Below are 25,567 nucleotides of genomic sequence, written 5' to 3' on the forward strand. Positions count from 1 at the left end.
GTAAAACACAAACTATAGGGTAGGTTTTAGTAAGTTTATGAAACTATAGGGGTGTTTTACATATTTGTAGTTTGTATTCTTCCTAGAGGAAGAAGTATAAATACAAATATATAGAGTGCAAAACCTTATATTTTATATTATGTTGATCCGGATTGAAGTGACACTCGGTTAGATAGTGCTGTATTTTGTATGTATTTTCACTATATGTATTTGTATTTATATGCTTTCCAAACTGAGCCTAATAGGTATAAGTAGGGGTGCAAATGGATCGAGATTAGATCCTATTTGGTCAAATTCCGATCTTTGGATCGGATCAGAAATTAGATCGGATTTGAATCACCCCTATCCAATCCAATATATATTATATATTTATAAATATAAATATATATAATACATATATATATATATATACATTATTTATTTATTTATAATTATATTTTTATAAAATTGTGATATTATTTATTTTTTTATAAAAAATATGTATATATATGATGAAAATAATTTAAAAATGCTTAATTTTATTTTCTTTTATTAATTTATAAATTTTAAAGAAAACAAATCAGATGGGATCAGATTCGAAAATACGGCTTACCAATAGTATTCAAATTCAAATCAAATCCTATGATCGAATCCAACACGAACAATATCGGATCGGATTTGGTCCGTTTGCATATCTAACTAAGGGCACTTCACTTCATACCCGATTGAAGCGACATCGGGTCGGGTAAGTCCAGACCAAAACCGTACTGAATCCGACCCGTTGACATCCCTAGGCGCCGGAAGGGGACTTCACTTGCTACTTGCTAGCTGACCCACAACTCAAAACGCGAGAGCGAAACCCAACAAGCAGAAAAGGCGTAAAAGAGGAAAAAACCTCCCTCACTCTCTTTTTCAATTCCCCTTACTCTTTTCTCTCTGTCTAATCCAATATCTCTCACATCCATTTAATCCGGTCTGTATCGACCTCTCTCTCTTTCTGCAAATCAGGGGCGTTTAACGACCAGCGTATTTGAAACCCTAGCCTCTTGGAACTCCTTTCTACTCCATTTGGACACTGAAATGGAAGAGGAAACCCTTGGCCACTCTATACAGAAATCAAAGCGAGCTTGACGCCATTTGAACTGAGATTCGACAAGATAAGGAGGGGTTCTGGTTTCCTGGTTCTTGAACTGAGATTCGATCGTACCTTGTTCGATCTGTGAATGGATTCGCGAGATTCATCGTCGTCGGCTGCGGCTGCAAGTAGAGATGGCTCCCCGGCGGACGAAGATGGCCTTCTATCCGTCACAGCCGGGCTCGCTAAGGAAGCTGCTTTGTTGTTTCAATCGCGGAGGTTTACGGAATGCATCGATGTGTTGAAACAGTTGCTGCAGAAGAAGGAAGACGATCCAAAGGTGAGGTTCCGGAAGTTCTAATCTTTTTCCGTTCGTTTGCGTCAATTTGATGAAATATCGACCTCAGAAGCTTATTTCGTCCTTTTCTTTTGTTTTCGTTTGAGAAATTTAGTCGACTTTTTTGAAACTTTTCGGTTGATACAGGCGGAGTTGCTTTCTGATCCTCCCGTTTGCTTTTGGAGTATGCATTCATTGTCGTTGTATAATGTTACATATTTAATTTATGCTATTCAAAGAAAGAAATTAATTCATATTTTTGAATTTTGTTTTTTTTTTTGTTTTTTGTTTTTTGCTTTTGGCGTTCATTAGTATTCAGCTCTGCTTGATAAGATTGGTTATTTTTCAATTGAAAAAAACTGATGTCTGTATTAAGGTTGGCTAGAGGAACGTCATCCGACGCCTTCTAGTAAAATCTGTTACATTGTGGGCTCAAAAACTTAGTGTATTTGTCAGGGGCGAGCTATAAGAAGCTTTCCAATTGTTTAGTTCAATGTTTTCTGTTCTGTGTTACCTAGTTCCTAGGTGATCTAATTGGAAGTTATAGTTGAGGAAACTGGTGCGAAAGGAGGAAAGACAATTAATGTGATTACAAGTACGAAGAAGTTACCTGTTACCTTGTTATTCTTTTGATTGATAGAAGGAGCAGCTTCATTTTTAAGGTGGTAGCTCAATAGAACCATGGTTACTAATTTGGCCTGAGAGGCTTCGACTTTGGGAGGTCTTTCAAATTTTAAGATTTTAGGGCACAATCTGTCTATGATTGAGCGAGTAGATGTCTGATGCCACCAAGCCTCATTTAATTCAATTCTAGGATAGTACTTAATATGAATGTAAATTTAGCCATGATAATAAGATATACAGAAGTAGTCAATTCCCAAATAATTAGAGAATTTAAAATTTTAAACCAAATTTAACCTAATATCCAGAATTTCTAAGACAACTTCCTTACTGGCATAAGGGTCATACTTATAGGTTTTTATTGTTTCTGCCCCTAACATAGTGAGGGATTTTCTTTTGTCTCCTCCCGTATATTGGGTCTCTCTGAGACCTTGCTTTTTAATTCTTTGTTTTACCAGCTTTTCAGTTATCAATAAAAAAATTTGTTCACATTTCATTTTTTTCTTCACTTCTCTCTCTCCCCCCTCACTCTGTTGCAACGTAAGAGAGTACAATTTTCATGCCAAATGCGTCAAGAATGAACCTAATGCCTAAAATGTCAATATTTCAAATTTAGCATCACTGAAAGATCCATGTATGTTATAATCATTTAACTTTTTTTTTTTTAAATTAAGATATGTATACATATACATTATGTATTTGTGTATCTATGTATATGACACACTGGAAAGGTTGAGCTTCAGTAAAATGGCAAGTGGAGTATATTTCCTAAAACCAACATATTTGATTAATTAAGAACTAATTATCGTGGAATTATATGGATATGGTATTTAGGGGTTTCAAGGACTTGGATGACATTACTGTGATTCCCAGATATGGATACGTGTATGGGTATTCCATGTAGTATGTTTACAATAGTATTTATACTGTTGAGTTACTGCTCAACCCAGAAGCCACTTCGAGGAAACGTTTTGAGTAGTTTCTTATAGTTTTGCTCCATTTAAAATAGTATTTATACTGTAGGCTGAACTAGAGCAGGGTTCTTATGGGCATGAGTCTGATCCCGCCGAGGAACTGGCTGAGTTCTATCAGACATGGATATGGGGAAAAGGGGTATGATCCATTTCCTAGGATCGTAGACATGATGCGAATATGGTTGTCCCATTTAATATGTTTATTTCATGCTTTTATTTGTAGTTTTTGGATCTAAGAACCATTTCTCGGCATTAATATCTTGCCAAGTTTTATTAACTTCTAATATAAGCAAGCTTTTTTTAACAGTATGATTTGTTAAAGCATAGCAGTTTTCATATTTTTAGAAGTGTTAATTTTACAAAGTATACTCTAAAAGTGTCCATCCAATATCTGTTGTCATATTAGGTAAGTACGTATGTCTGATGTCAGTACGCTAGAGAGATGCCTTGTCTGGACATTGTTTCACTCGAAAAGCAATGTACAATGGACAGTAAAGTTGGGGTTGTGTTGTCAAGGATTAAAATATTCAAACACCCAATACTCAAGGTTGGGTATTGGTGTGTATCGATATGATCTATAATCACTTTCTTTTATTTTTTTACTTTTTTTTTTATTTTACAATCATTAGGACCCTCCAACATAGTATTTTAAAGTTTTAAATTTTTAAAAAATGTTTTTTGTATTAGTGTATCCATGTATATCTGGATGCACCGATACAGTTATATCGATATTTTAATCCTTGTTTTTTGGGGCACTGATCTTTTAATTGGTTTTGGGGTGAACTAAATCTCAGCTGTTGTGTATTTCTTTGCATTTTTCTTATTAATAAATAAAAAATCTCTGATCTGGTTACTGGTAAAAAGTCATTATTATATATTGGATTACAATTACATAGAGCTGACCCTATATAATTGGGATTCGATTTTTTGAATTAAGTTGAGGGTTGTGTAAACCACTGTTTTAAAAAGTGTGCAGCATGCAATTTTTTGGTCGGTAATATTAGATTTACTTATTGATAAAAAATGTTAGATTTGATGAGTATGATGAAAAAGTGATCTACAGAATACAGATTACATGCCAACCATCCTTATCATTCTGCTGGTAGCAACTACCAGCTTATCTTTTACTATTTACTTTGTTTACACCTGTCCCTCAAAAAACTGATCACTATTGACCCCCCCTGCTTGGCAAGTGGCAAGCCCATCTGCCAACGTGCAGCATGCCTAATTTCAAAGGCAAGGCTTATTTTTTTTGCATACATCTCACCTGAAGTCAAGTGCACCTCATCTAGCTTGTTGCTATATTTTGATTAGTTAACCTTAAATTTAATGCCGAATAGATAATTGATTATATTATAAGGTGTACCTATATTCCTATAATGTTTAGAGTTTAAGCAGTTTAACCTATGTAGGACTTGGACATTGCGAAGTACACCATTCATGTAATGTAATGATGCTGTAACCAATTGAGCTAATAGTTCTTTTGTATAATTTATTTTTTCTAGAATTTAGATTTGCATATTTTTGTATATCAGGTGTCTCTTTTTGAATTTTTCCCCAAAATGGTTGACTCACTTTGTCCAGCATGTGCCTTGCCTTGCGCCTTTGTAACTGATGCTCTAGGAGCTTCTTGCACTTTAGTTGTGCATCTCACTTTTAAAATTGACGCAAAAAATAACTATACTGGAGTTGAAAGATGACAAAAGCATGCAGTTACCAGGAAAGTAGTGGATTCTATCAGTCAATATCCAACTGGGTCTTAGAGTATGCTATTTGTAAGGCTAGCCCTACAATTATCTCCATTAAGTGACGAAATGAGAGAAAGTAGACTAAGATGGTTTGCTCATGTGCATAGAAGACCACCAACAGCACCTGTAAGAGAAGTGATCTGTTCCAGATTGAAGGGGCTAAAAGGAATAGGGGTAAACCAAAAAGGGCTTGGGTTGAAGTAGTTAGAAATGACTTAAGTGCCTATAATTTAACAATTGATATGGTATTAAATAAAATGGAATGGTGAAACAGGATTCATGTATCTGACCCTATATGGTTGCGATAAGGCTTGGATGATGATGATGATTACTTTTAAGAAAAGAGGAAGGGAAAAATATAAAAGCTTTTCATCCCTAAAGAAACAAAGGAAGAGAAAAGGATGCCAAATGCCCATAAAGCAAAAGGAGATACACCATACATGACATGATGAAAAGGCACAAAAATAGACTATTTGTTTAGAGATTACTATCTCCTTGAGGCTGTCTTTAGCATTTTGGAACCTAATTGTAGCATTACTTGCGATCTTTTTTTTTTTTTAAATGCAGTACTTGTGATCTTAAAATATGTAATAGAATTAACAGATTATGTATTTGGTAGTATTGGTTCCATTATGGTATTTTCTGATTTATGGTTATATTACAGTATTAATTTTGTAGTTTGTAACCATTAAAGGCTTAATATAGAATGAAATCACCTGATTCATATCCCCTTGATTTAACTGTTTGGTTGTTTAGAGTAACTAGTATCAAGTGCTACCTAGAATTTGTTTCCGACTGTAGCATTTTTCGTTAATGTCCATAGTCCATTCATGGGAAACTGTTTTGCATGACATTCTGTTTGTAGTATGTCCATTATTTCTATTCCCTCCTCCTACTTGAACTATTGTTCTTTGCATTCTCTGTCTTTTTCACTATCACTTGACATTCCCTTTGTTAAATTTGCCCTGTTACATCTATCAAGTATTGATCATAGAATGTTGTCACATTGGACATATTTTTGACTTTTGACTATATTAGTGCAAAATTTTCAATTATACTATAAATATTTCAGATTTGATATCTAAACAAATGTCTTTTGTACATTATATTATAACTTATGGACATATAAGCATGTAAAATCCATTTTTTTGATAGGCAACCGAAGCATTTTATTAAATTTACAAACAAAATGTACAAGAATTACCCCCTTATAATTCATCAAAAAAAAGAATTACCCCCTTATAATTCATCAAAAAAAAGAATTACCCCCTTATATTGTACAAATTTACAAAGAAGCCTTGAGAGCATACCCTATGCTATCTCACTCTGATTAAATTACATTACAAGTGAGATTCCTATTTACCCCTTGTCTAGCAAGTGAATCACCCTAATTATTAGCAGATTTTTGGACCCAAATAACCCCTATATGCATATTTCTTGTTATCCATTTGAAATTTTTAGTCTTATTTCTGTATTTCCATGGAACCCTCCTCTGCAGCCAACTTATTGCAGTCTTTGAATCTTCTTCAATTAATAACCTTTCCGACTGCCTTCTCTACTCCAAACATTGCAGCCAAGATTTCAACTCTTGTTGGATCCCTTACATCAATTGGACCCAAGTACATAGCAACGGTATTGCCTTCTTCATCCCTAAAAGATCGTCCTATTCCAGATGATCTAGGATTCCCAAGGCTGATCCATCAAAATTCAGCTTTATAACGCCCACTGAGCTTTGTAGATTTATATTTTACACTTGACAAAAAAGATTATGGACAATTCTTACTTTCAATGTTTTGAAAATTGTAATCGCATTGTAAATAATATATAAAGTTGACTTGAATTTAATTGTGAATGATATTGTAAGTTAAAATTACTTTTATTTTTTTGAACCCTCCTCCACCCCCCCAAAAAAATGATCATCCATGACCATAGGAGTTTGGCAAAAGTTTTCACTGGTAGCTTGCAATTTGGCGCAACCCTCCTCTTTTATTAGGGCTTGGGACTGGCATTATAAGACAAGCTCACACTAGCAGCGTTAATAAAAAAAATTAAAACTAGTGTCTAGAAGCACTTTACATTTGAAGCCTAAGATGTAATGAAGTTCAACTTGGAAGTCAAGTAGTCAACTACAATGGCTCTTTAACCTAGAGATGATGGAAACTCAATTAAGAATTAGCCCTCCACTTTGATATTTCTTTATTTCTTCTCATTTTTTAAGAGACTTTTTTATTTTTGGAAAAAGGTAAGATGGCTTTTATTAATAGAACAAACAAAATACAGCAGACCCCCAAGGAAAAAGACTTTTTCCGGGAACAAGCAAAAACAAACAGCAAATTTGCAACTTCCACAGATTTCTGGTCTCAGCGAAGCCACCAGATTATGCTGCTGAAGACCTTTAGCTGCAGAAATCCAGGACACTGGCTTTCCAAAGGAAAAGGAAATTAACTCCACTTTCTTAGATGTCTGCTGAAAGATAGTTCTGTTCCTTACAGCCCAGATAGTACTAATCACAGCAGCCGGAACAGAATTCCAAACACAGCATGCAAACTTAGAAAGCCCTTGAACATCCCATCCCACAGAATGTCCAAAATATTGCTAGGCATGACCCAATTCACCCCCAGAGCTGAAAGATAATGCCACCACAGTTGGGAGGCAAAGGAACAATGGAGGAAAAGATGACTTGACTCCTCTGAACCCTGCCCACAAAAAATACAACTCTGTTCTGGGATCTGCATCTCCTCCTGAGCAAACTTTGGTTAAGTACCTGTCCAGAGCAGCAGCCCACACTAAAGCATTGATTTTTGAAGGGGAGGTGGAATTCCAAATTTTGGATGATGGAACTGCAAAACCCGTCTGCAATTCAATTCCAGATCCAACTGTCCTCTCTGCTAGCATCCATCACCTGAGCTGACAGAAGCCCAAGCAACTCAGCAAAATTCTCAATCTCCCAATCCTGAAATCTCCTTTGAAAAGTTGGAATCCAAAGAATAACATTCCCAATACACTCGTAGTAATCTGCAACCACTGCATCTTGATCATTGGCTAGTTGAAACAGTTGCAGGAAAATTTTTCAAGAGACACTTGTTATAAAGCCCTTACTAGAAAAGGGCTTTTTTTTGGGCTTGTTTGTAAGGCTGGGTTATCTTGACAGATCACCATCCTCTCTTTGGGTGGTGGCAGTTGCAAATTCTTAATTTAATTGAATGAAAGTTACTGTATCGGTGATTGTTCAAAAAAAAAGTTACTGTATCGGTGTATCCTATAAAAAAATTGGGTTGATTTAAATTGGATGATGGTATAAATGATAATTCTTAATTTGATTTTTAATAATAGGATTCAAATGATAATTGATTAATTGTATGATTTTGCAGAAAAGGATGTAGAATAAGATTTAAATGAAAACCTTTGTGATTCATGATTTGAATCGAGTCACAAGATTTTGAACCATACTTACCTTTCATTTGATTTCTTTAATGATGATTCAGAAGAGGAGTGAAGAGCTTGTCCATGCATCTGGCGAACAGATAGACACTCTTAGCAGTCTTGGAAATAATGTCAGTTCAGGATCAAAAGGAAGTGTTACGTCACCACATCAATTCTCTTCTGCAAATAGTACCAGTATTGCCTATGCAGATGAATTTGACACTTCTGTTGCAACACTGAACATTGTATGTTTTGTTGATATATGCATACTTTTAGCATTTGGAAGTAATTTTATATTTGGTTTGTTTTCAAGGATATTTTCAGATGGTTTGTTGCTTCATTGGTTTTACTCTATTGATGAATACAGGCGGTCATCTTGTTCCATCTTCATGAATATGCAAATGCATTATCGGTTCTAGAATCACTGTATGAAAATATAGAACCCATAGATGAGGTATTGTATATTTTTTTACAATATGTGATTGATCTGAGAATTGTTCTATCCTCTTAATTGTTTTCCTGCATGCAGACAACAGCTCTTCACATATGCCTTCTGTTATTGGATGTTGCACTGGCTTCCAATGATGCATCAAAAGCTGCAGTAAGTTCAAACATGAATGGCATGAATATTTCTAAATAATCATTATATAGTGTTAAGGGTTCAATATATGAGATCCAATGGCATGAATGTTTCTAAATAATCATTATATACTGTTAAGGATTCACTATTATGAGATCCTTCAAGGATTCTAAGTTTATTCCAAAATGGCTGATAATTGTAATAGCAGCTATGAAGCACGTCCAAGGTTTGGATATTTTGTTGGAGAGAGATAACTAGTTAATGCTCAATATTTGAAAGGTGACTTTAACCTTTTCCAAATGCTAATGCCAGATCAACGTCTGATCTATACTTAGGGCATATATGTATTTCTATATACTTTTTGACATCTCTTTGAGCTTATACTTGTTTCATGTGATCTGATTAGTTGGTTGTTTTAAGTAGAAACTTGAAAGTTATTTGTTTTCTTATTGCAACCTACACAAGTTAGCTCGATTAAGTAGACATTTCACTTGTTATAGCTTAAAGAAAATGATATAGGATCTTCATAATTTTTTTTGTTGCTAATTGCACAAGGTAATAGCATAGAATCTATGTAAGAGCAGGGCTACTCTCACTTTTCCTAGGACTCAAATTCATTCTCTTGGATATAACAATGTAAAGTGGAGGGGGGCTTAACAGTTTATGATTGGTTGTCATTGTTAACTTATAGAGGCAAAACCTCTAACTCAGAAGATGATCTCCTTGTTCAAATGAGTTAGCAGATTGTAAATGCATTGGTAGATTCACTAGCTATGGCTAGGGAATGAGTAAACAGGGCTGAATTTTATTGGGATGCTATCCTACCTGTACGGATTGTAGCATGTGAGAAACCAAGGGTGGCTGAGAAAGCTTTGGCTCAGATTTTCTCTCGTATGGGAGATATTTGTACCTCTGAGTTTTTCATATTTCCATTCTCTAAAAAAGCTTGATCACCTATTGATATAAAAAGTTGTGGAAATTCAATTTGTTTCAAGTTAAATAAATAACACTTCCATAGAAGTGACACAATGCACCTTTACCATGGTTCCTAGTATAATAATAAAAGATACTTTTTCTTTGCAAATGCTAGACAGACTAGAGCTATATGGATGAATCTAAAGGAGGAATTTTTGAACTGGAACTTTGATGGCTCCTCTACCAAACCACCCCTACTATATTTGTGTACATCTTTTATAACTAGAGACAATTTAAACAATAAGTTTTTGCTGGCTGTCTCTATTGAGTATTGACATTGAACTTCCTCTGAAGTGGAGTTGGTTTTTGAGGTGTGGTACTCCCTAACAAGACTCCAATGGTTCTTTGGTGCTTTCTCCCATGCATGCATTGGCATGTGGGTCTGATAAGGGTTTTAAAAGTCTAGGACAGAGACCAGGTATAAGCTGAAGGCATTTAGAGGTGTAAGCTTTGAAAAAGAAATTAGAATCTTTAGATCCTTTTCCAATCATAAAGGTCCATAATATAACTGTGTAATGTTTAACCAATGGCTTATCATGCCCAATCCCATTTGCTGCCCTGCTGCATAGGATAATGCAAGAGTTCTGCTTAGATTCTATGTTTCCTTTTAGTTGAGTTAAAAGTTTGAGAGAATGTCAATAAGCAAAATGTTAATTTTTTTTGACAAGTAATACGCAAAATGTTAATTATCAACCGTGGTATTAAACTTTAAACTTCCACTGAAATGCTTCAGACTGAATTGAATTTTACTTGGTCAAAAGTTGAACTTAGGGCATGTTTGGTCACACTGAATTGTGAACTATGAATGCCTCTGGAACTGTAATAATTACTTTTAGAGGTGTATTGGAGTTGGCGAACTTTTCTTGGTTTTGAAGTCTGAGTGCAGAGAGTGTTTTGAAATCTGAATGCTGAGTTATCGATAAAAACAAGAAATCTGAATGCTGAGTTCTGAAAAGTGGCAATTGACTATTTTAACCATACATGTGAGAAACCTTGTTTGACTTTTAACATATCAATTAAATAATTTTCCCTATATAATAACAATAACAATGTCAAATGCCCCCTATACTTTGTTTTGCGACAAAGATCCCCCCTGTACTATGATCGTGAGACAAAGATCCCCTTCCATTAGCCTTCTGTTGAAATCCGTCGTTGCAATATTTTTTAATTCCCATACTACTCTTGTAATAACTATTCAGAGAAAAACACAGTTCATCTTCCCCAACATCACGATACACGAACAACAACGGCGACGGACTTCCGAAGTCCTCCCTCTCACCCCCTTTCTCTCTTCCCCTCTCTCTTCTTCCCCTTCCCCTTTCTCTCCTCTTCTTTCTTCTTCTCGATTTTCTTTGTTTTCCGTTCCTTGCAGATGGAGAGAGAGAGAGAGTAGAAGATGTCATAGTAGTAGAGGTAGCAATAGAAGGAAGACCAAAGAGGCAATTCACTAGAGAGACTACGGTCAATGAAGCTCTGACTCCGCTTTGAGAAGGTAGTTGACCTCAAATTCATTACTGCTGCAACTACTGATCTAGAGGGATCAAGTCCAAATGATGTTGATATCCTCATTGGAGAGGAAGAGAGGCTTGTTGAATCTGGGTAGGAGCTTCTGGTTAATGCTTTCACGTATATGGAATCCAGTCGGAGATTGCAACTGAGATGCTGCAACATTCAATGAGAGCCCCTGTAATTGAGACAACACTGATGTATCAACGGATCCAAAAACATCATCAAGGTTAGTAGGCTTCACCCCACCAAGCTGACTGTACTCCCTTGTTCGACCACCAGATGAGGCAGTAAGGGCTGCAGCAGTGGCCAAGGTCCAACTGGACTGGGTGGAGAGATTGGAGATCTCATCCATCAATTGCTATTGTTGGTGATGAGATCGTCATAACCAACTGGCTTTCATAGACAAGTTTAACCCTCCATCAACCTTGAAAAGGATGAAGCAACTAAATACCTTCAAAGGATCTGAATTTCTAGGGTACCTGCTCACTCATTGGGATTGCAAGGCGGAAATCATAGCTCCGACTTCTCTTAACACAAAGAACATGCCACAATCCGTTAACTGTAACAAACGCGATATCCAAATAGCAGGCCACCTCCACAAAAATTGCATTCATTTGAAGTGGAATCAATGCTGGCGGATCACACCGGCCGTGAACATGAGGCTGGTAGCTCGGAATATTCGGATTATCAACAATTGTAGGATCAGAGATCACCACGTAAAGCATCGGGGAAGTTGGAAGAAGCGTGTGGGAAGGCTTCTCCATTGCGACTGGCCTTGGAGGTGAAACGGAACGATCGCTTCCAAAGTATATTCGCTTTGGGAGCTTCAAGCCATCTTCGACAGATTTCACGAATTGTTGAGCCATTCTGATCAGACTATTGAGAAAGAAACGTCAAAGGCTCGTTGGATACGATTAGTCTTGGTATTGCTGGAGGTCGAAGGTGAAGAGAGTCCGGAAGAGCTCCGAGGAGGCAAAATGAAATTAAGACAAATTTTCAGAATACCTTTGGACTCTGGTTTCCGTTTGGCATCACTGATGCTATGTTTTTTGAATGGATTAGATCGTCATCACCAACAGGAGAGGGAGGACTTTGGAAGTTCGCCACCGCTACAACAACTACCCTCACTGTTGTTTGTGTATCGTGAGGTCGGAGAAGATGAACAATGTTTTTCTCCAAATAGTTATTACAAGGGTAGTATGGAGATTAAAAAATATTGCAACGGTGGATTTCAACGGAAGACTAACGGAAGAGGGTTTTTGTCGCAAAACAAAGTACAAGGGGGGCTTTGTCACAAACCCCCGTAGTACAGGGGGCCTTTGTAATTTACCCTTATTATTAATATAATGATTATATTATTTTTAATTATTATGTTAGTAGTAATGAATAATTATCAATTAATAATAATATAAGACAGACTAGAGGATGGCTACAACAACGAGAGGTGATAGTGAGAATGTATTGGTGGCGAACAAAAAAACACACAAGGCTGGTGGGGACTCCGACCGGTTTAATATTATTTCTAATACTTTATTATTATTATTATTATTATTATTATTATTATTATTATGTTTAACAATAAAGAAAGAAGGAAGAAGGAAAGAGGTAATTATCACAACATGTGGGTCCTTAAATGTAAAAGAAGTGTTTTGAGGGTATTTTTGGAAAACAAAAACAAAGATATGTAAATAGATGTGTAATGATATGATTAGACATTAACGCAACAAAACAAAGGAAAAAGAGGCATAAGACTTTGGAACCTAGTTAAAAGAAATACTTATTTGTTAGGAAAGTGGCTCTAGAGGTTTCCATTGGAAAGAGATAGACTGTGGCACAAGGTTAAAAGCATTCACAGGCTGATGAACAATGCCTGGGATGCAAAGGTAGCTCCCTTATCAACCTCAAGCTCTCCTTGGAAAGCAATGCATGAGGTATATCTAATCTTTATCAACATCATCAGGTTTGATGTGGGTTATGGTTCTAGGGTTCTCTTTTGGGAAGACCTATGGCACAAGGTTATAGAAAGCATTTACGGGCTGATGAACAATGGCTGGGATGCAATAGTATCTCCCTTATCAACTTCGAGCTTGGAAAGCAATACAAGAGGTATATCCAATCTTTATGAATCTCATTAGGTTTGATGTGGATTGTGGTTCTAGGGTACTTTTTTGGGAAGATTTGTGGTTGGATGATACTCTTTGTGTTCCCCTTTCCCTAAACTTTATTCAATATCTGACTATAAGTTATAACCTATATCAAATTGTCATTTTTTCTCAATTTGTCCTAAGTTAGGACTTGGGTTTTAGGAGGGGGTTGAGGGATAACGAGTGAGTAGACCTGTTCATGGGCCGAGCCAGGCTTTGCCCATGTATCAACAAAATATGTTCAAGCCCGAGCCTGAGCCCTGCCCTCATGTAAAACCCGAAGCTCGGGCCCAAGCCCAAGCTCGATCAGAAATTTGAAAATAGATTTTTTTTTCTTTTTTATTTAATAAAAAGTGTTTTATTTATATTAAAAGTTCCTAAAACTAAAAAATAATACAAAAAAATATTGTATATATAATTTTTATTAAATAAAATATATTTTTTTATCATATGACATATATTGTCAAGTTGGGCCCAGGCTCATGCCGAGCTTTTTGAGAAAGCCCGACCTTGGCCTGAAAAAAGGTTGGGCCCGGTGTTTTAAGCTCGAACCCGAGTCCGCGGCCTAAAATAATGTCCAAGCTCGATTAGAATGGGGCGGGCTGGGCTAGTCCGTTGGGCTACTCAGTCCATGAACATGTCTAAGTGTGAGACCCTCATTCGATTGTTAGACGAACTTAAGTCTGCCTTCCTGCTTCAATCTATGGAAGACACTAGAGTTTGGTCTACCTCTTCTGATGGCATCTTCTTCTGTGCTTCTTTCTTCAACACTCTTGTGCAGACTTTTATTGGGGGAGAGAATTTCCCGACAAAAGAGATCTGGAGTAAGTCCATTCCACCCAAAATTCAAGCTCTGTGCTGGGAGGTTTTTCTTGAATAGGTGAACACCTGTAACATTCTTCAAAAGAGGAGGCCACATAAATGCCTCTCCCCTCATGTGTGCATATCTTTGTTATGTAAATGGTGAATCCCTAACCCAGTTATTGATCTATTGCCCTTTTGTGCTCTTTGTTTGGGAGTCTTTTTGTTCTCTTTCTGGTTGCAGATGGAGTATTCCTCAGGATGTAGCGAGCCTTTTCAACCCAAACTTTCTAAGGCATCTAACAAAAAATGGAAGACTGGAAGAATTATGTGGAAATCAGTTAGGGCGGCTGTGGTGTGGACTGTATGGGAGGAAAGGGATGCAAGAATCTTCAATGAGAAGCACAGGTCAAAAGAAGAACTTGTGGAAACCATAAAGATAAAAGTTGCACACTGGGTAAAAACACTTGAGCTCTTCCAAAGCTTCTCAACAACTTATATAATAAAGGCGTGGAAAGAAGTGGCATACTCCTCTTAGAAGAAATAAAGAATGGTGATGGAATAGAAGCCCCCAGTTCCTAACAAATCAAGCTGAATTTTGATGGGAGCTCTATAGCAAAACCTGGGATTTACAGGCATTGCTGGTGTGTTTAGAGACTCCTCAAGCAAAGTGTTGGCAATGTATTCAAGACCTTTAGGGGTAGGTGACTCAATAAAGGCTGAACTATTCTGGTGTGTTTAGAGACTCCTCAAGCAAAGTGTTGGCAATGTATTCAAGACCTTTAGGGGTAGGTGACTCAATAAAGGCTGAACTATTAGCACTATTTTAGGGCCTAAAACTTGCTAAACAAGCAGATTTTAAAATCTTGGAGGTTGAAGGGGACTCAAAACTGGTGATATCATGGTCTAACACTAGGGGTAATGCTCCTTGGATTTATAGACATTCCCTAAGGGAGATTGAAAACCTAAGAAGGGAACTCAATGCTTCTTTTGCATGGATCAGAAGGATTGCAAATGGGATGGCTGACTCCTTAGCCGAACAGGGAGTTTACCGGCAGCAGCTTTTTGGGCTTTATTGTAATACTATGTGTAGCAATGACTATGCTTCTCCTTTTACTGTAATACTGTAACTTTGTTCTCTTTAAATAAAATTCCTCTTTGCTGATAAAAAAATGATGAGACATTAAGGCTGAAGATTAAGCATGGAACTGAATGCTCTTAAAGTGCTCTTTTTTCTAGCGTTAAGTGGCATTGAATGGGGCCTTAAACTTCCTCAAATTTGATCAAATTCAGATATCAAGCCCCCAGGTGTATGCCTCCCACACCTTTTAAAACACTGGTTTCCTGTACATATAGTAATTTGTTCTGCAATGGACAAACGATGTAAGTTTACATTTCCTTTTAATCCTTTTGTCATCATATTGGATATTGGGTTTTCTCGTGCATCGCACAGGGTGTATTCTATTTTGTCCTTGTGGAATAAACTGAATAAGGAATGGGTTAGGCTAACTTTTGATAGAAGTGGTATCAGCTAACATGATTCTACCTAATGGAAGGTGATATTTTGGGAATGATCATTGGTGGAGCTTGTCAAGATATTTGGGTTAACTCAGTGCCTGGATGGGGACTCACTAAAGATGAAATTTGGGTTCTGCTATCCATATGGGAGAGAAGTGCATGGTTATCTTACTTTCTATACAGTTGCCAAACCTGATGCATAGATAGCTTGGGAATTTGTTAGAATGAATGCAAAAGCTAGTATACAATTTGTTAGATGGTTTGAAAAGAGTCTAATGTGTGAATATGTGACAAGAAAGGTAATTGAAATTAAAATTCATGCTGTTGACTCTCAATAAAGTGGAATAGGGGACAAAATTCATGTTGTTGACTATTTGTGTCAAGGCAAAGCATTGATGATGATGTTGATTTTGTGCTTATTTTAATGTTTTTTATCCTTTGAATTTTATGCATTCTACAGTTCAACTTTCTTTGTACCAATGTTAAATGCTAAACAATTTTCTTGTGATTCTCTGCCCAGGACGTTATTCTGTATATTGGAAAAGCTTTCGGTTTTAGTTATATTAGTCAAGGTGACAATGGAAACACTACACATCAACCTCCAAATCCAGTAATGAAGACTTCATCTACACTAAGCAATTCAACTGCTCTAGATGCATCTGCTTCAGATTCAGCTGCCAATGTAAATGCTTCAGAAAACCCTTTAACGAGAACCTTATCAGATGAGGCACTTGACTATGAATCTCTTCTCTCAACACTAGATATTGGTGGGCAGAACATACCTAGGACAGCTGGCCTCCCATCCTCAAATGATTTCTCAAGAAACTCAGCTGATCGGCCTGCTCCTGCTGTTGATTTGAAGTTGAAGCTGCATCTCTACAAGGTTCGACTTCTGCTTCTCGCAAGGAACCTGAAGGCTGCAAAGCGTGAAGTTAAGCTAGCTATGAACATAGCACGTGGTAGAGATTCTTCCACAGCATTGCTTTTGAAATCTCAGCTAGAATTTGCTCGTGGTAATCATCGTAAAGCAATCAAGCTCTTGATGACATCAAATAATAGGACAGAATCAGGGATGCCAAGCATATTCAACAACAATCTTGGGTGCATCTACCATCAACTAAAGAAGGACCACACAGCAACTGTATTTTTTTCCAGGGCACTGAAAAGTAGTTCAGCACTCCGGTCGGAGAAGCCTCTTAAGCTTTCAACTTTCTCACAGGATAAATCCCTTCTTACTCTGTACAACTGTGGGCTCCAGTACTTAGCCTGTGGCAAACCTTTGGTTGCTGCTCACTGTTTCCAGAAGGCCAGTTTATTTTTCCACAAGCGGCCCCTTGTATGGCTCCGGATTGCTGAATGTTGTTTGCTGGCACTTGAAAAAGGACTTTTGAGATCCAATGGGATCAATGGCGAAGTTAGATTGCATGTTGTTGGAAAAGGGAAATGGAGACAACTAGTTCTGGAAGATGGGAGCTCAAGAAGTAGGCATTTGGATTCTGTGGAAGAGGATGATGGGTTATTGGGTGGTGACAGCCAACAAAAGCTCTCAATGCCATTTGCTCGACAATGTCTTCATAATGCTCTTCATTTATTAAATGGATTTGAATTAAGGCAACCCAAGGCTGATTTGTCAAACTCATCCTTGGAGGAAGACGAGTCAAACCAATCACTGAAGAGCTCAAACCACAAGAATTTATCAGTTGGGGATTCAAAAACATCTAATGCTACAGTAATTTCTGCATCGGCTTATGTGAATGGGGAAGCAAAAGAATCAAAGGGGGGAGCAAGTTCGAATACCACCCTACAGAGTTCAGTCTCTGCTTACCAAGATATATGCAGAAGAGAGAACAACATGATTAAGCAAGCTATTCTAGCGGACCTGGCATATGTGGAGTTGAGCTTGGAAAACCCTTTGAAAGCACTATCTGCTGCCAAGTCTCTTTTGAGGCTTCCAGAATGTTCAAGGATTTACATTTTTCTAGGCCATGTATATGCGGCTGAGGCATTGTGCCGCTTGAATCGAGCAAAAGAAGCAGCCGAACATTTGTCTGTCTACATTATAGATGGAAACGTTGAGTTGCCATACAGTGAAGAGGACAGAGAAAAGTGGCGAGTTGAGAAGGGTGGAGATGGTGAGGACTCCAATGGTGGTTCGGTGGCTTCCAATAACCTGCCCGTGGAAGAGTCTCAAGGTATTGTGTTCCTCAAGCCAGAAGAGGCACGTGGGACCCTTTATGTAAATTTTGCCACTGTGTCTGCTATCCAAGGCAATCTTGATCAGGCCTACCACTTTGCAACCAAAGCGCTAGCTACATTACCCAACAATCCAAGAGCTATTCTCACAGCTGCTTATGTCGATCTCCTGCAAGGGAAGTCGCAAGAAGCTCTTGTGAAGTTGAAACAGTGCAGTCATGTTAGATTTGTCCCAGCAGTGTAACATGAAGAGATTACCCTGATGGCTGTATCGGTGGCCTTAATTGATTAGTGTCCAGCCAGCACCCTGTGCGAATTAGCAGGTTGACAGAGAATCTTCTTCTAGGGTATCTGTAACATATATGTGATGAGTCGTAGAATAAGCTTTTTTTCATGTTTAGGGTTTGGTGGCATGGCACTTGTTTTGTTAGCGCAGATGCCCCCCTTTCAGATTCAAGTGTAGTTGGCCTTACTCAGATTACTGTGTTAAGTGGCTAATCCAGTTGACATTCAACAAGGAATGTGGGGAGAGAGATTGTCTGCTCTCCTCGAAATGTTAAGGAAAAATTCTTTCATTCTGGAAAGTAATGCAAATCCAAGTGTAATTCCATTCGAGAACCTCTGTCTTCTCTTTCTGGTTTCTGTGTTTGGATGTAGCAACAAGGCACTTTGTTGCTCTCTGGGATGAATATTTGTTGCCTGTTGAGCCTCAGGGTATTGCTTCCACCAAATTCCAAAGCCGAACATTTGTTTGAGCCCAGCTAGTTTGAGGCAACTAGGAGAAGCAATGCTCGTCAGAGTTTTGGACATCAAATTACATGTAGGTGATTCCCACATGGTCACTTCTAGTTTCTTTCGCAAATCACAACCATGGTTCAAGTGTCGGTATTGAAGAGTCTTAGTGGGGCAGATGGGCAATCTTAAGATGTATTGGATTATGTTTGGTTTGAAGGAAAAGGTAGAGAAAGGAAGGGAAGGGTAGGGAAACCTTTACAAGGTTTGTAAAGGATCCCCTATCTTTCCCTTCTTTTCCCTACTTTTTCTTTCAAACCAAATACAGCGTTAGGGAAAGCCATATATTCCATAAATGCGAAACATATTTTTATAGTTTATATGAATTATAAATTTACGGGAATATAGTTGGAAAATGTCGGGTAATGGATTACAAATTAAAATATACATACCTTAGAGTCCAACTGTTGAAAAAATATCAAATTTTCTACACAAGGACCTGGGTTCAATTTTTCTATACTAGCATTGGCCTAATATGATGGATGTATTGGATGATAGCATCGATTTTCTTCATAAGCAAATTTTGCGTATAGAGAATTTGTATTGACCGAAACTCTCTTTTTTATCTTTTTGATATTAATTTTTGACAGGGGTCTTATCATATCACCTTTTTAAGTTTTAGCATAAAAAAACGCTGAAATCTTGTAATTCCCCTAAAATAGAGTATAAGTGACTCTGAGATACGATATGGGGTGTAGCTTATGTCTGTTATATTGTATTAATATTTTAATTTTTTTTGTTATTTTTTTTAAATTAGGGTAAATTACAAGGACCCCCTGTACTACGGGGTCAATGACAAATATCCCCTGAACTTCATTTTCAACAAGCCAGTAAAGACCCCCGGACTTTCACTTTGCAACAAATGTTTATTTATTTTTAATTCTCAAATTACCCTTTTCCTTATTTATTTGAATGATTTATGATTTGATTAGTTTTCTAAATATAATATTGAAGGCCTCTCCATTACTCCAATAGATCCTTAATAGATTTCTGGCTAGATTCAACATTTAAATGAAATGGTAGAGGATTCTTTCTGATAAATATAAATTTATGGTTTCATATGATTTTTCTTGATTTATTGGAGAAAGGAGTGGATAATTTTCATATTTTAATATGAAGATAGATATTTGTGTGAGATCAAGAATTAAAAAAAAAAATCTATGCCAAAGTAAAAGGATTCTTTGTTATTTTAGCTGGTTTTATTCAGAGAAAATGGAGGAATATTTTGATCAATTAAGGTTTAAGAGAAAGGGTGAGAAGAAGAAAAGAAGGAAAATGATAAGCTAACCTTTGAGCTAGCATGCTCAAATACATTAAAACTTACAAAGAAAATATAATTATATTAAAAAAGTGACTCGTAATCAAACCATTTTACCTGTAACCCGGCAAGCATTATGGTTTTATATCCGGTCACATTGGTGAGCAGAGTTTTTGCTTGCAGGTATCTGAGTCCCATTTGATAATGGTAGAAATGGCTGAATTAAATGATTTCTTGCTTTGTTTTTCAGTGAATAAAATAACCAAATAATAAAACATTCAAGGGAATACAGTAATCAACACAACTTTAACTTCGACCATCAAATAGGTTGCAACCTCCCTAAAAACTCTTTACCAAAAGACATAAGTCATTCAGTTCAGCCACACTTCTTATGATTGTCAAATTGCCCGTTAGTCACAAAGTGGCCCCCATCTTTTGCTTATGGGAGTTATTTTAAAAAAATATTCATTGAAGGATCCTACGAAAAGAATATTTCTAAATGATTTATTTACTTAATAAGACAAAACTGTCAAAATATATTTGGTTGGATGTACGGTTGCAATGACTGTTGGACCGTGTGGTGGGATCAGATCCGAACTCACATGAATTGCATGAATGATATTTTCTAGTGTCATGATTCAAGAAACAAAGACAATATTTCTGACCACGACAAGGAAAAGCTCTTCAATTTTTATTATTATTATTATTATTATTATATCAATCCTATTAATGCGTGTTTGAGATAACAAAAGAGTCATTATATTTTGCTCAGTGCCATATCATTGTTAAACTTGGATTTTGTAAATCACTTCTTATTACTTCAATCCATGTCTTTCTAGGTTTCTAATGAAGTTTGAAATTATGTTATTTGAAGCATCAAGTCAATGGGGACGAGTTTTAAACAGAATCAGAATGTTATCTGTCAATTTGAAGGTTTCAAAATATGCCATGTATGCAATGAAGCCAATAGAGCAGCGGATCACTTGGCAAGTATTGACCACACGAGTTCGGCTTTGGTCAGTGCAAAATCATGCTCACACTGTTTAAACAGCCTCCCTACAATCTTGCATTAATAATATCTTTTCATGAAATAAAGCATTTAAATACAAGATATAAACTGAGCTCCAACCACAACATTAGGGCTTGAACCCACAGTAAGGCATCCCTTATATCGAGGAGTCATGGTTCATGGGTTCAAACTACGGAAAGACAGGCTTTGTATGTTGTGTGCCAGTGGGCCTTATGTGCACCCACCCACTGACAAGGTGTAGTGTATAGCACCTGGCTCTTGTGGGTCTTAAAGTTGCACTCACTCATATTTTCACCCTTCTTATATATAAAAAAAAAAAGAAAAAAGAAAAAAAAAATCTCACTCATATTTTACCCCATAACACGTGACTCAAGACAAGTAGTAAAATTCCAGTCATGTGGCATTATAATTTTATCTTGCTGAGTTAACATTTCCATCATTCTCAATTCCCATTTTCTGAATGTAATTATTTCTAGTTGCAGTATTAAGCTCATAATCTAATGCTATTCGTGTTGGATTAGGATTGAATTGGATGAATCCGGTTTAAATCCAATTTTATTGTGTATACATAACATTTATTTATTTTTTCTCACTTTGGTAATAAGAAAACTAATGAAAACATTAAACGAATAAATAATAATAAAAAATAGAATCAATATATGTCATGAAAATTGAATCTAGATCTTGAGATGGGCGTAAGGTTGGCTTGTGTTGGGGGTAAAGTTCAAAGTATCAGAAACGTTATGTTTATCGGAAAGGCAAATTTAAGACACGTATCGGGATACACTTTAGATACGCATGGATATGGACGAAAAATTAAGATACGCATGGAAACATATGAAAATGTTATAAATACTCTAATAAATCATAAATAAGCATTAATACCACTAAATATAAGACATAAATGAGCTATTTATGCATAAAAATAACATGTTTTAGTGGGTTTTATGAAAAAAAAACATATTATAATCAATAAATGGAAAGTCGTGAACAGAAACATACTATCTAATTATGGACATTATAGATCAAGTAATTATTTTGCATGTTTATTCTAATTTTTTAAAAGATTTGAGTCTTTAGAAAGGTTAAAAAGCTTTTTGAAGGATTTGAGAAAGAAAGAGGTTTAGAAGCCCTCTTTCGAAAGGAGTTTTATTTGTGATTCCACCACAGTAAAATCGTACTGTATTGGTATGGTAACATATCAACCGATACAGTGCCAAAACACACTGATACTCAATGAAATGGGCACGATACAACCACGATACGACATCGATACAATGAATAGATATGACACATTCAATTTGGTACCATGTACCGTGCCAAAAACTTGCTGGAACAATACGTATCGACTGATATGGCCTGATACGTGACGAAATTTTGAAACTTGATTGGGGGTTAAAGGATCTTAGGTAGGATTAGAGTTAGGGTTAAAGTAGATAGCATTGAAGGTTGGATTTAGTTAGGGTTGAGTAGATAAAGTTGAACTGTTGAAGGTTGGATTGGGTTAGGGTCAAGGTTGGGGGTTTGGAACTTTGGGTTGGATTAGAGTCAGCCTCAACTCGACCTAAACCAAGCCCGACTTAATTGCACCCCTAATCAGACCTAAACCAGCTTGTTCAATAGTTCATGGTTTTATATCAACAGTTAAAACACTTTTCAGCTTAACAACTTACCTTGGTTGGATACCTAGGCTTAAACCCAATTAATCTGTTAATCCAATTTGATTTGAAAGTATGCCATAATTTTGAAACCGAATCAAAAATGAAATTGCTTTAACCACCAGTTCCCGAATCAAATGATTTTGGGGTCCAAAACCAGACCCAAACTCAATGACCGGTTCCCAGGTCAATCAGTTGGACCATCTGATCCACACGACTAGCTTCAAAGTTGGTCATGATCGAATTGAGCAGGTCTCATGCAACTAAGGAGACTGTTGTTTTCATCCTTTCGTGTTCTAGAAGGTGATTGGAACCGACACCATTTTTCTGAAAGGTGGTGTCACATCAGTTCGAAATCCGAAATCTGTTTTCTGAATAAACACTCACTGTTTGGTGCCGTTGCAAGCACTGCGCTTCTCTCAAATCTAATCAGGCCGCTCATATACTGTTCAGATCAAGCAGGGATTATATATTTTAGAGTAATTTCACTCTTGGATTTCTCCACCGCACCTGAAAGAATTTAGGCATACTCCATCGCTCATTCTTGTTTATTATACAAACAAAATGTCATTGATATTGTTGTATACGCGTATTGGTAGATCATATCGGTACTTACAAATGCCCGAAATCCTTTTTTCTTAGTCTTTTTTTTTTTTTTTGGTTTTTTGGAAAGCTAAAAACAGACTTTTTTTTTTTTATTAAAAAAAGTTAAGATTCCAAAACACTTGAAAATAGACATTTCGGAATGTACCGTTTTCAAAAGATACTATATAATTCGCAATCGATACTTTGGTTGTAGGGAGAAACTTCACGGACAAAGTCAAATTTGCTACATATATGACCAGTTCTCTGGCTATTTATCAGATTGACTGTCTGTATCCTTCATATAGTTCAAAAAATTAATGCACATGCCTTCAAGTTTGCTTACCAGTTGGGTTGGGTCATATTTACGACTCTATATTGGTCCACATTGTCTATTGTCTCTTGGGTACGGTACAAGTTGTACCTTAGAATATGAATCCAGGTATATGGTTTAAATGAATATGATAGGATAAATTATTGTAAAATTGGTATCAATAATTTGAAAAAATACCATAAATTCAATGCAGCTTGGCATTTGTAATTCAGGTAGATATTTTTTAATTAACGTTTTAAAAACTGATTCAAAATCAGAACCGTTTTAGTCATTTGGTTTTCAGGTCAGCAGTTCAATAGTTCAGTTGGAATGGGTAACTTATTTTAACCTTTCAGGTCAGCGGATCATTAATCAATTCAATGGTTTTTTATCGAAGAACGGGTTAAGGGTGCAATGGAACTGGTTGTCTTGACGGTTCTTGAGACGAACGGTCTGCTGTCTAGATCAACGAAAACACTGTTCTCAGCTCTCATGAAGTGAAAGGTTGATATCTCTCTTGTGTTGTGTGAGACACTGTTAGTAGGATAACCCAGCAGAAAGCAGTCTGGGACCTCATAACTTGTCAAGTATTTCTATGGATAAACGACTAATTGGTGCACACCATTCAGTTGGTGGCAGCAGAATGGATATTTACTGGGCCCAGAAATAAGCCTGAAATATTCAGTGGTTGGTGCTGGCCCTCTTGATGTAGTATGACTCCTGATCTGCTATCCACCCACAAGACATGTGTAGTATGAGATGTTCCTAATGTGTAGCTGTAGTGTCTTGTGAATAGCAGATCCAATAAGTGTGGGTACAAACCATTGGTTGCATCAACATCTTCTTATAGACCAGGAAATAATGTGTAAATTCTATTTTCCCTTCCATTCATTCGTCTCTCAGTAGACTGATTTAGTAATTCTTGTTAGAAAAGCTACATAAATTCCTAGATTCTAAGGTAGAGCTGTCCCATTGACAGACGCCACATGTTCTGGCTGGAGAAGGGACAAATGGGTTCATGTGAAGAAGTTAAGAGTGGTCCCAACCTTTGGCCAAGTTCTTATCTCACATATGTCCATGTCTCTTCCTTTTCCCCTTTCATTTCTGTGTTTCTTTCTCTGGTGCGAAGTGAGGTAGGACAGATGATTAAGACATGAATCTCTACATTTACCTCAAATACTGGGGTTTCCACTTCTGCTGGGTTAAATAGTACTTTAGAAGGTAAAGGAGGGTTTCTCAAACAGGACTACTATTATTTTTTCATGGGAAACCGAAAGATACATATTTGATGAGATGGAGCACACCCCATTTCTAGGCACTAAGCCATTAAATCATTGATCTTGACCTTCAGTTACTTCACAGTTCACCAGATAACTGGGCCTTAATGAATTCCGTCTTACTAGTTAAAACCTGTTGCGAATTTCTTAGGGTTAATCTGATTCAACTTGAAATACAGCACCTATTCGAGTAAGTATTGAATCATGTATTAATGCAAGATAGATCATATATATCAACATCAATTAGCATGGACTAATTGAGATTAATATAAACTAAATGTAATGAATAAGACCATTGATTTTCATTCAATATTCTATGACACTATCATTTAACCTAGTCCTAGGGTCTCATCAGAGGGGTCATTTCATTTGCTCCGTCATTTTTAGGCTGTCTCATCATGATGTCTAGCTTTAACAGATTATACAATTGTTTATTTGGATTGCTAGGATCAAAGGAAGACTAGCCAGATATATTGTTAGAATTGGCAGCATGCATACACTGCACCAAAGCCAATTGGTTGGTGATCTATTGGGCTACCAAATGAATATTGAAAAAACGAATTAGCTAGATATTATTTATCTGCCCAATCCCATTACTTCAATCATTTTTTTTTTTTATTTCACGTTAACATTCTACTTTTTTCATTCTTAATGCAGAAAATAATGTGATTATAAGTCAATCAAATTATACTTATTTTCAGCATTAAAAATTTTTGAGTGAAATCCACTTTGTTTTGGTCCCAATCCCCTGAATATAAGACACATCTCTAAGCTTTACAG

The 25,567-nt window shown here is 36.6% G+C and overlaps 1 protein-coding gene across 1 annotated transcript; it reads left to right on the plus strand.

Annotated features, from left to right (window-relative positions):
- Positions 1-884: 884 nt before the first annotated feature.
- On the plus strand, positions 885-18,495 carry LOC148843003 (uncharacterized). The gene is made up of 7 exons (XM_088957059.1): positions 885-1,408; positions 4,103-4,124; positions 5,128-5,165; positions 8,204-8,402; positions 8,525-8,611; positions 8,687-8,758; positions 16,205-18,495. Exons 1-7 carry the CDS (start codon positions 1,203-1,205, stop codon positions 18,119-18,121), a joined length of 2,541 nt encoding a protein of 846 aa, XP_088813185.1. The 5' UTR covers positions 885-1,202; the 3' UTR covers positions 18,122-18,495.
- Positions 18,496-25,567: the final 7,072 nt, after the last annotated feature.

This window comes from Nelumbo lutea, chromosome 8 (assembly GCF_056320005.1).
Source record: "Nelumbo lutea isolate HS-2025 chromosome 8, American lotus-T2T, whole genome shotgun sequence".
Lineage (NCBI taxonomy): Eukaryota > Viridiplantae > Streptophyta > Magnoliopsida > Proteales > Nelumbonaceae > Nelumbo > Nelumbo lutea.

Coding starts and splice junctions, on each gene's coding strand:
- LOC148843003 (XM_088957059.1), top strand. CDS start 1,203: ATGGATTCGCGAGATTCATCGTCGTCGGCTGCGGCTGCAAGTAGAGAT. Junction 5,166..8,203: donor CCCATAAAGCAAAAGGAGAT/ACACCATACATG, acceptor TCATTTGATTTC/TTTAATGATGATTCAGAAGA. Junction 8,612..8,686: donor ATATAGAACCCATAGATGAG/GTATTGTATATT, acceptor TCCTGCATGCAG/ACAACAGCTCTTCACATATG.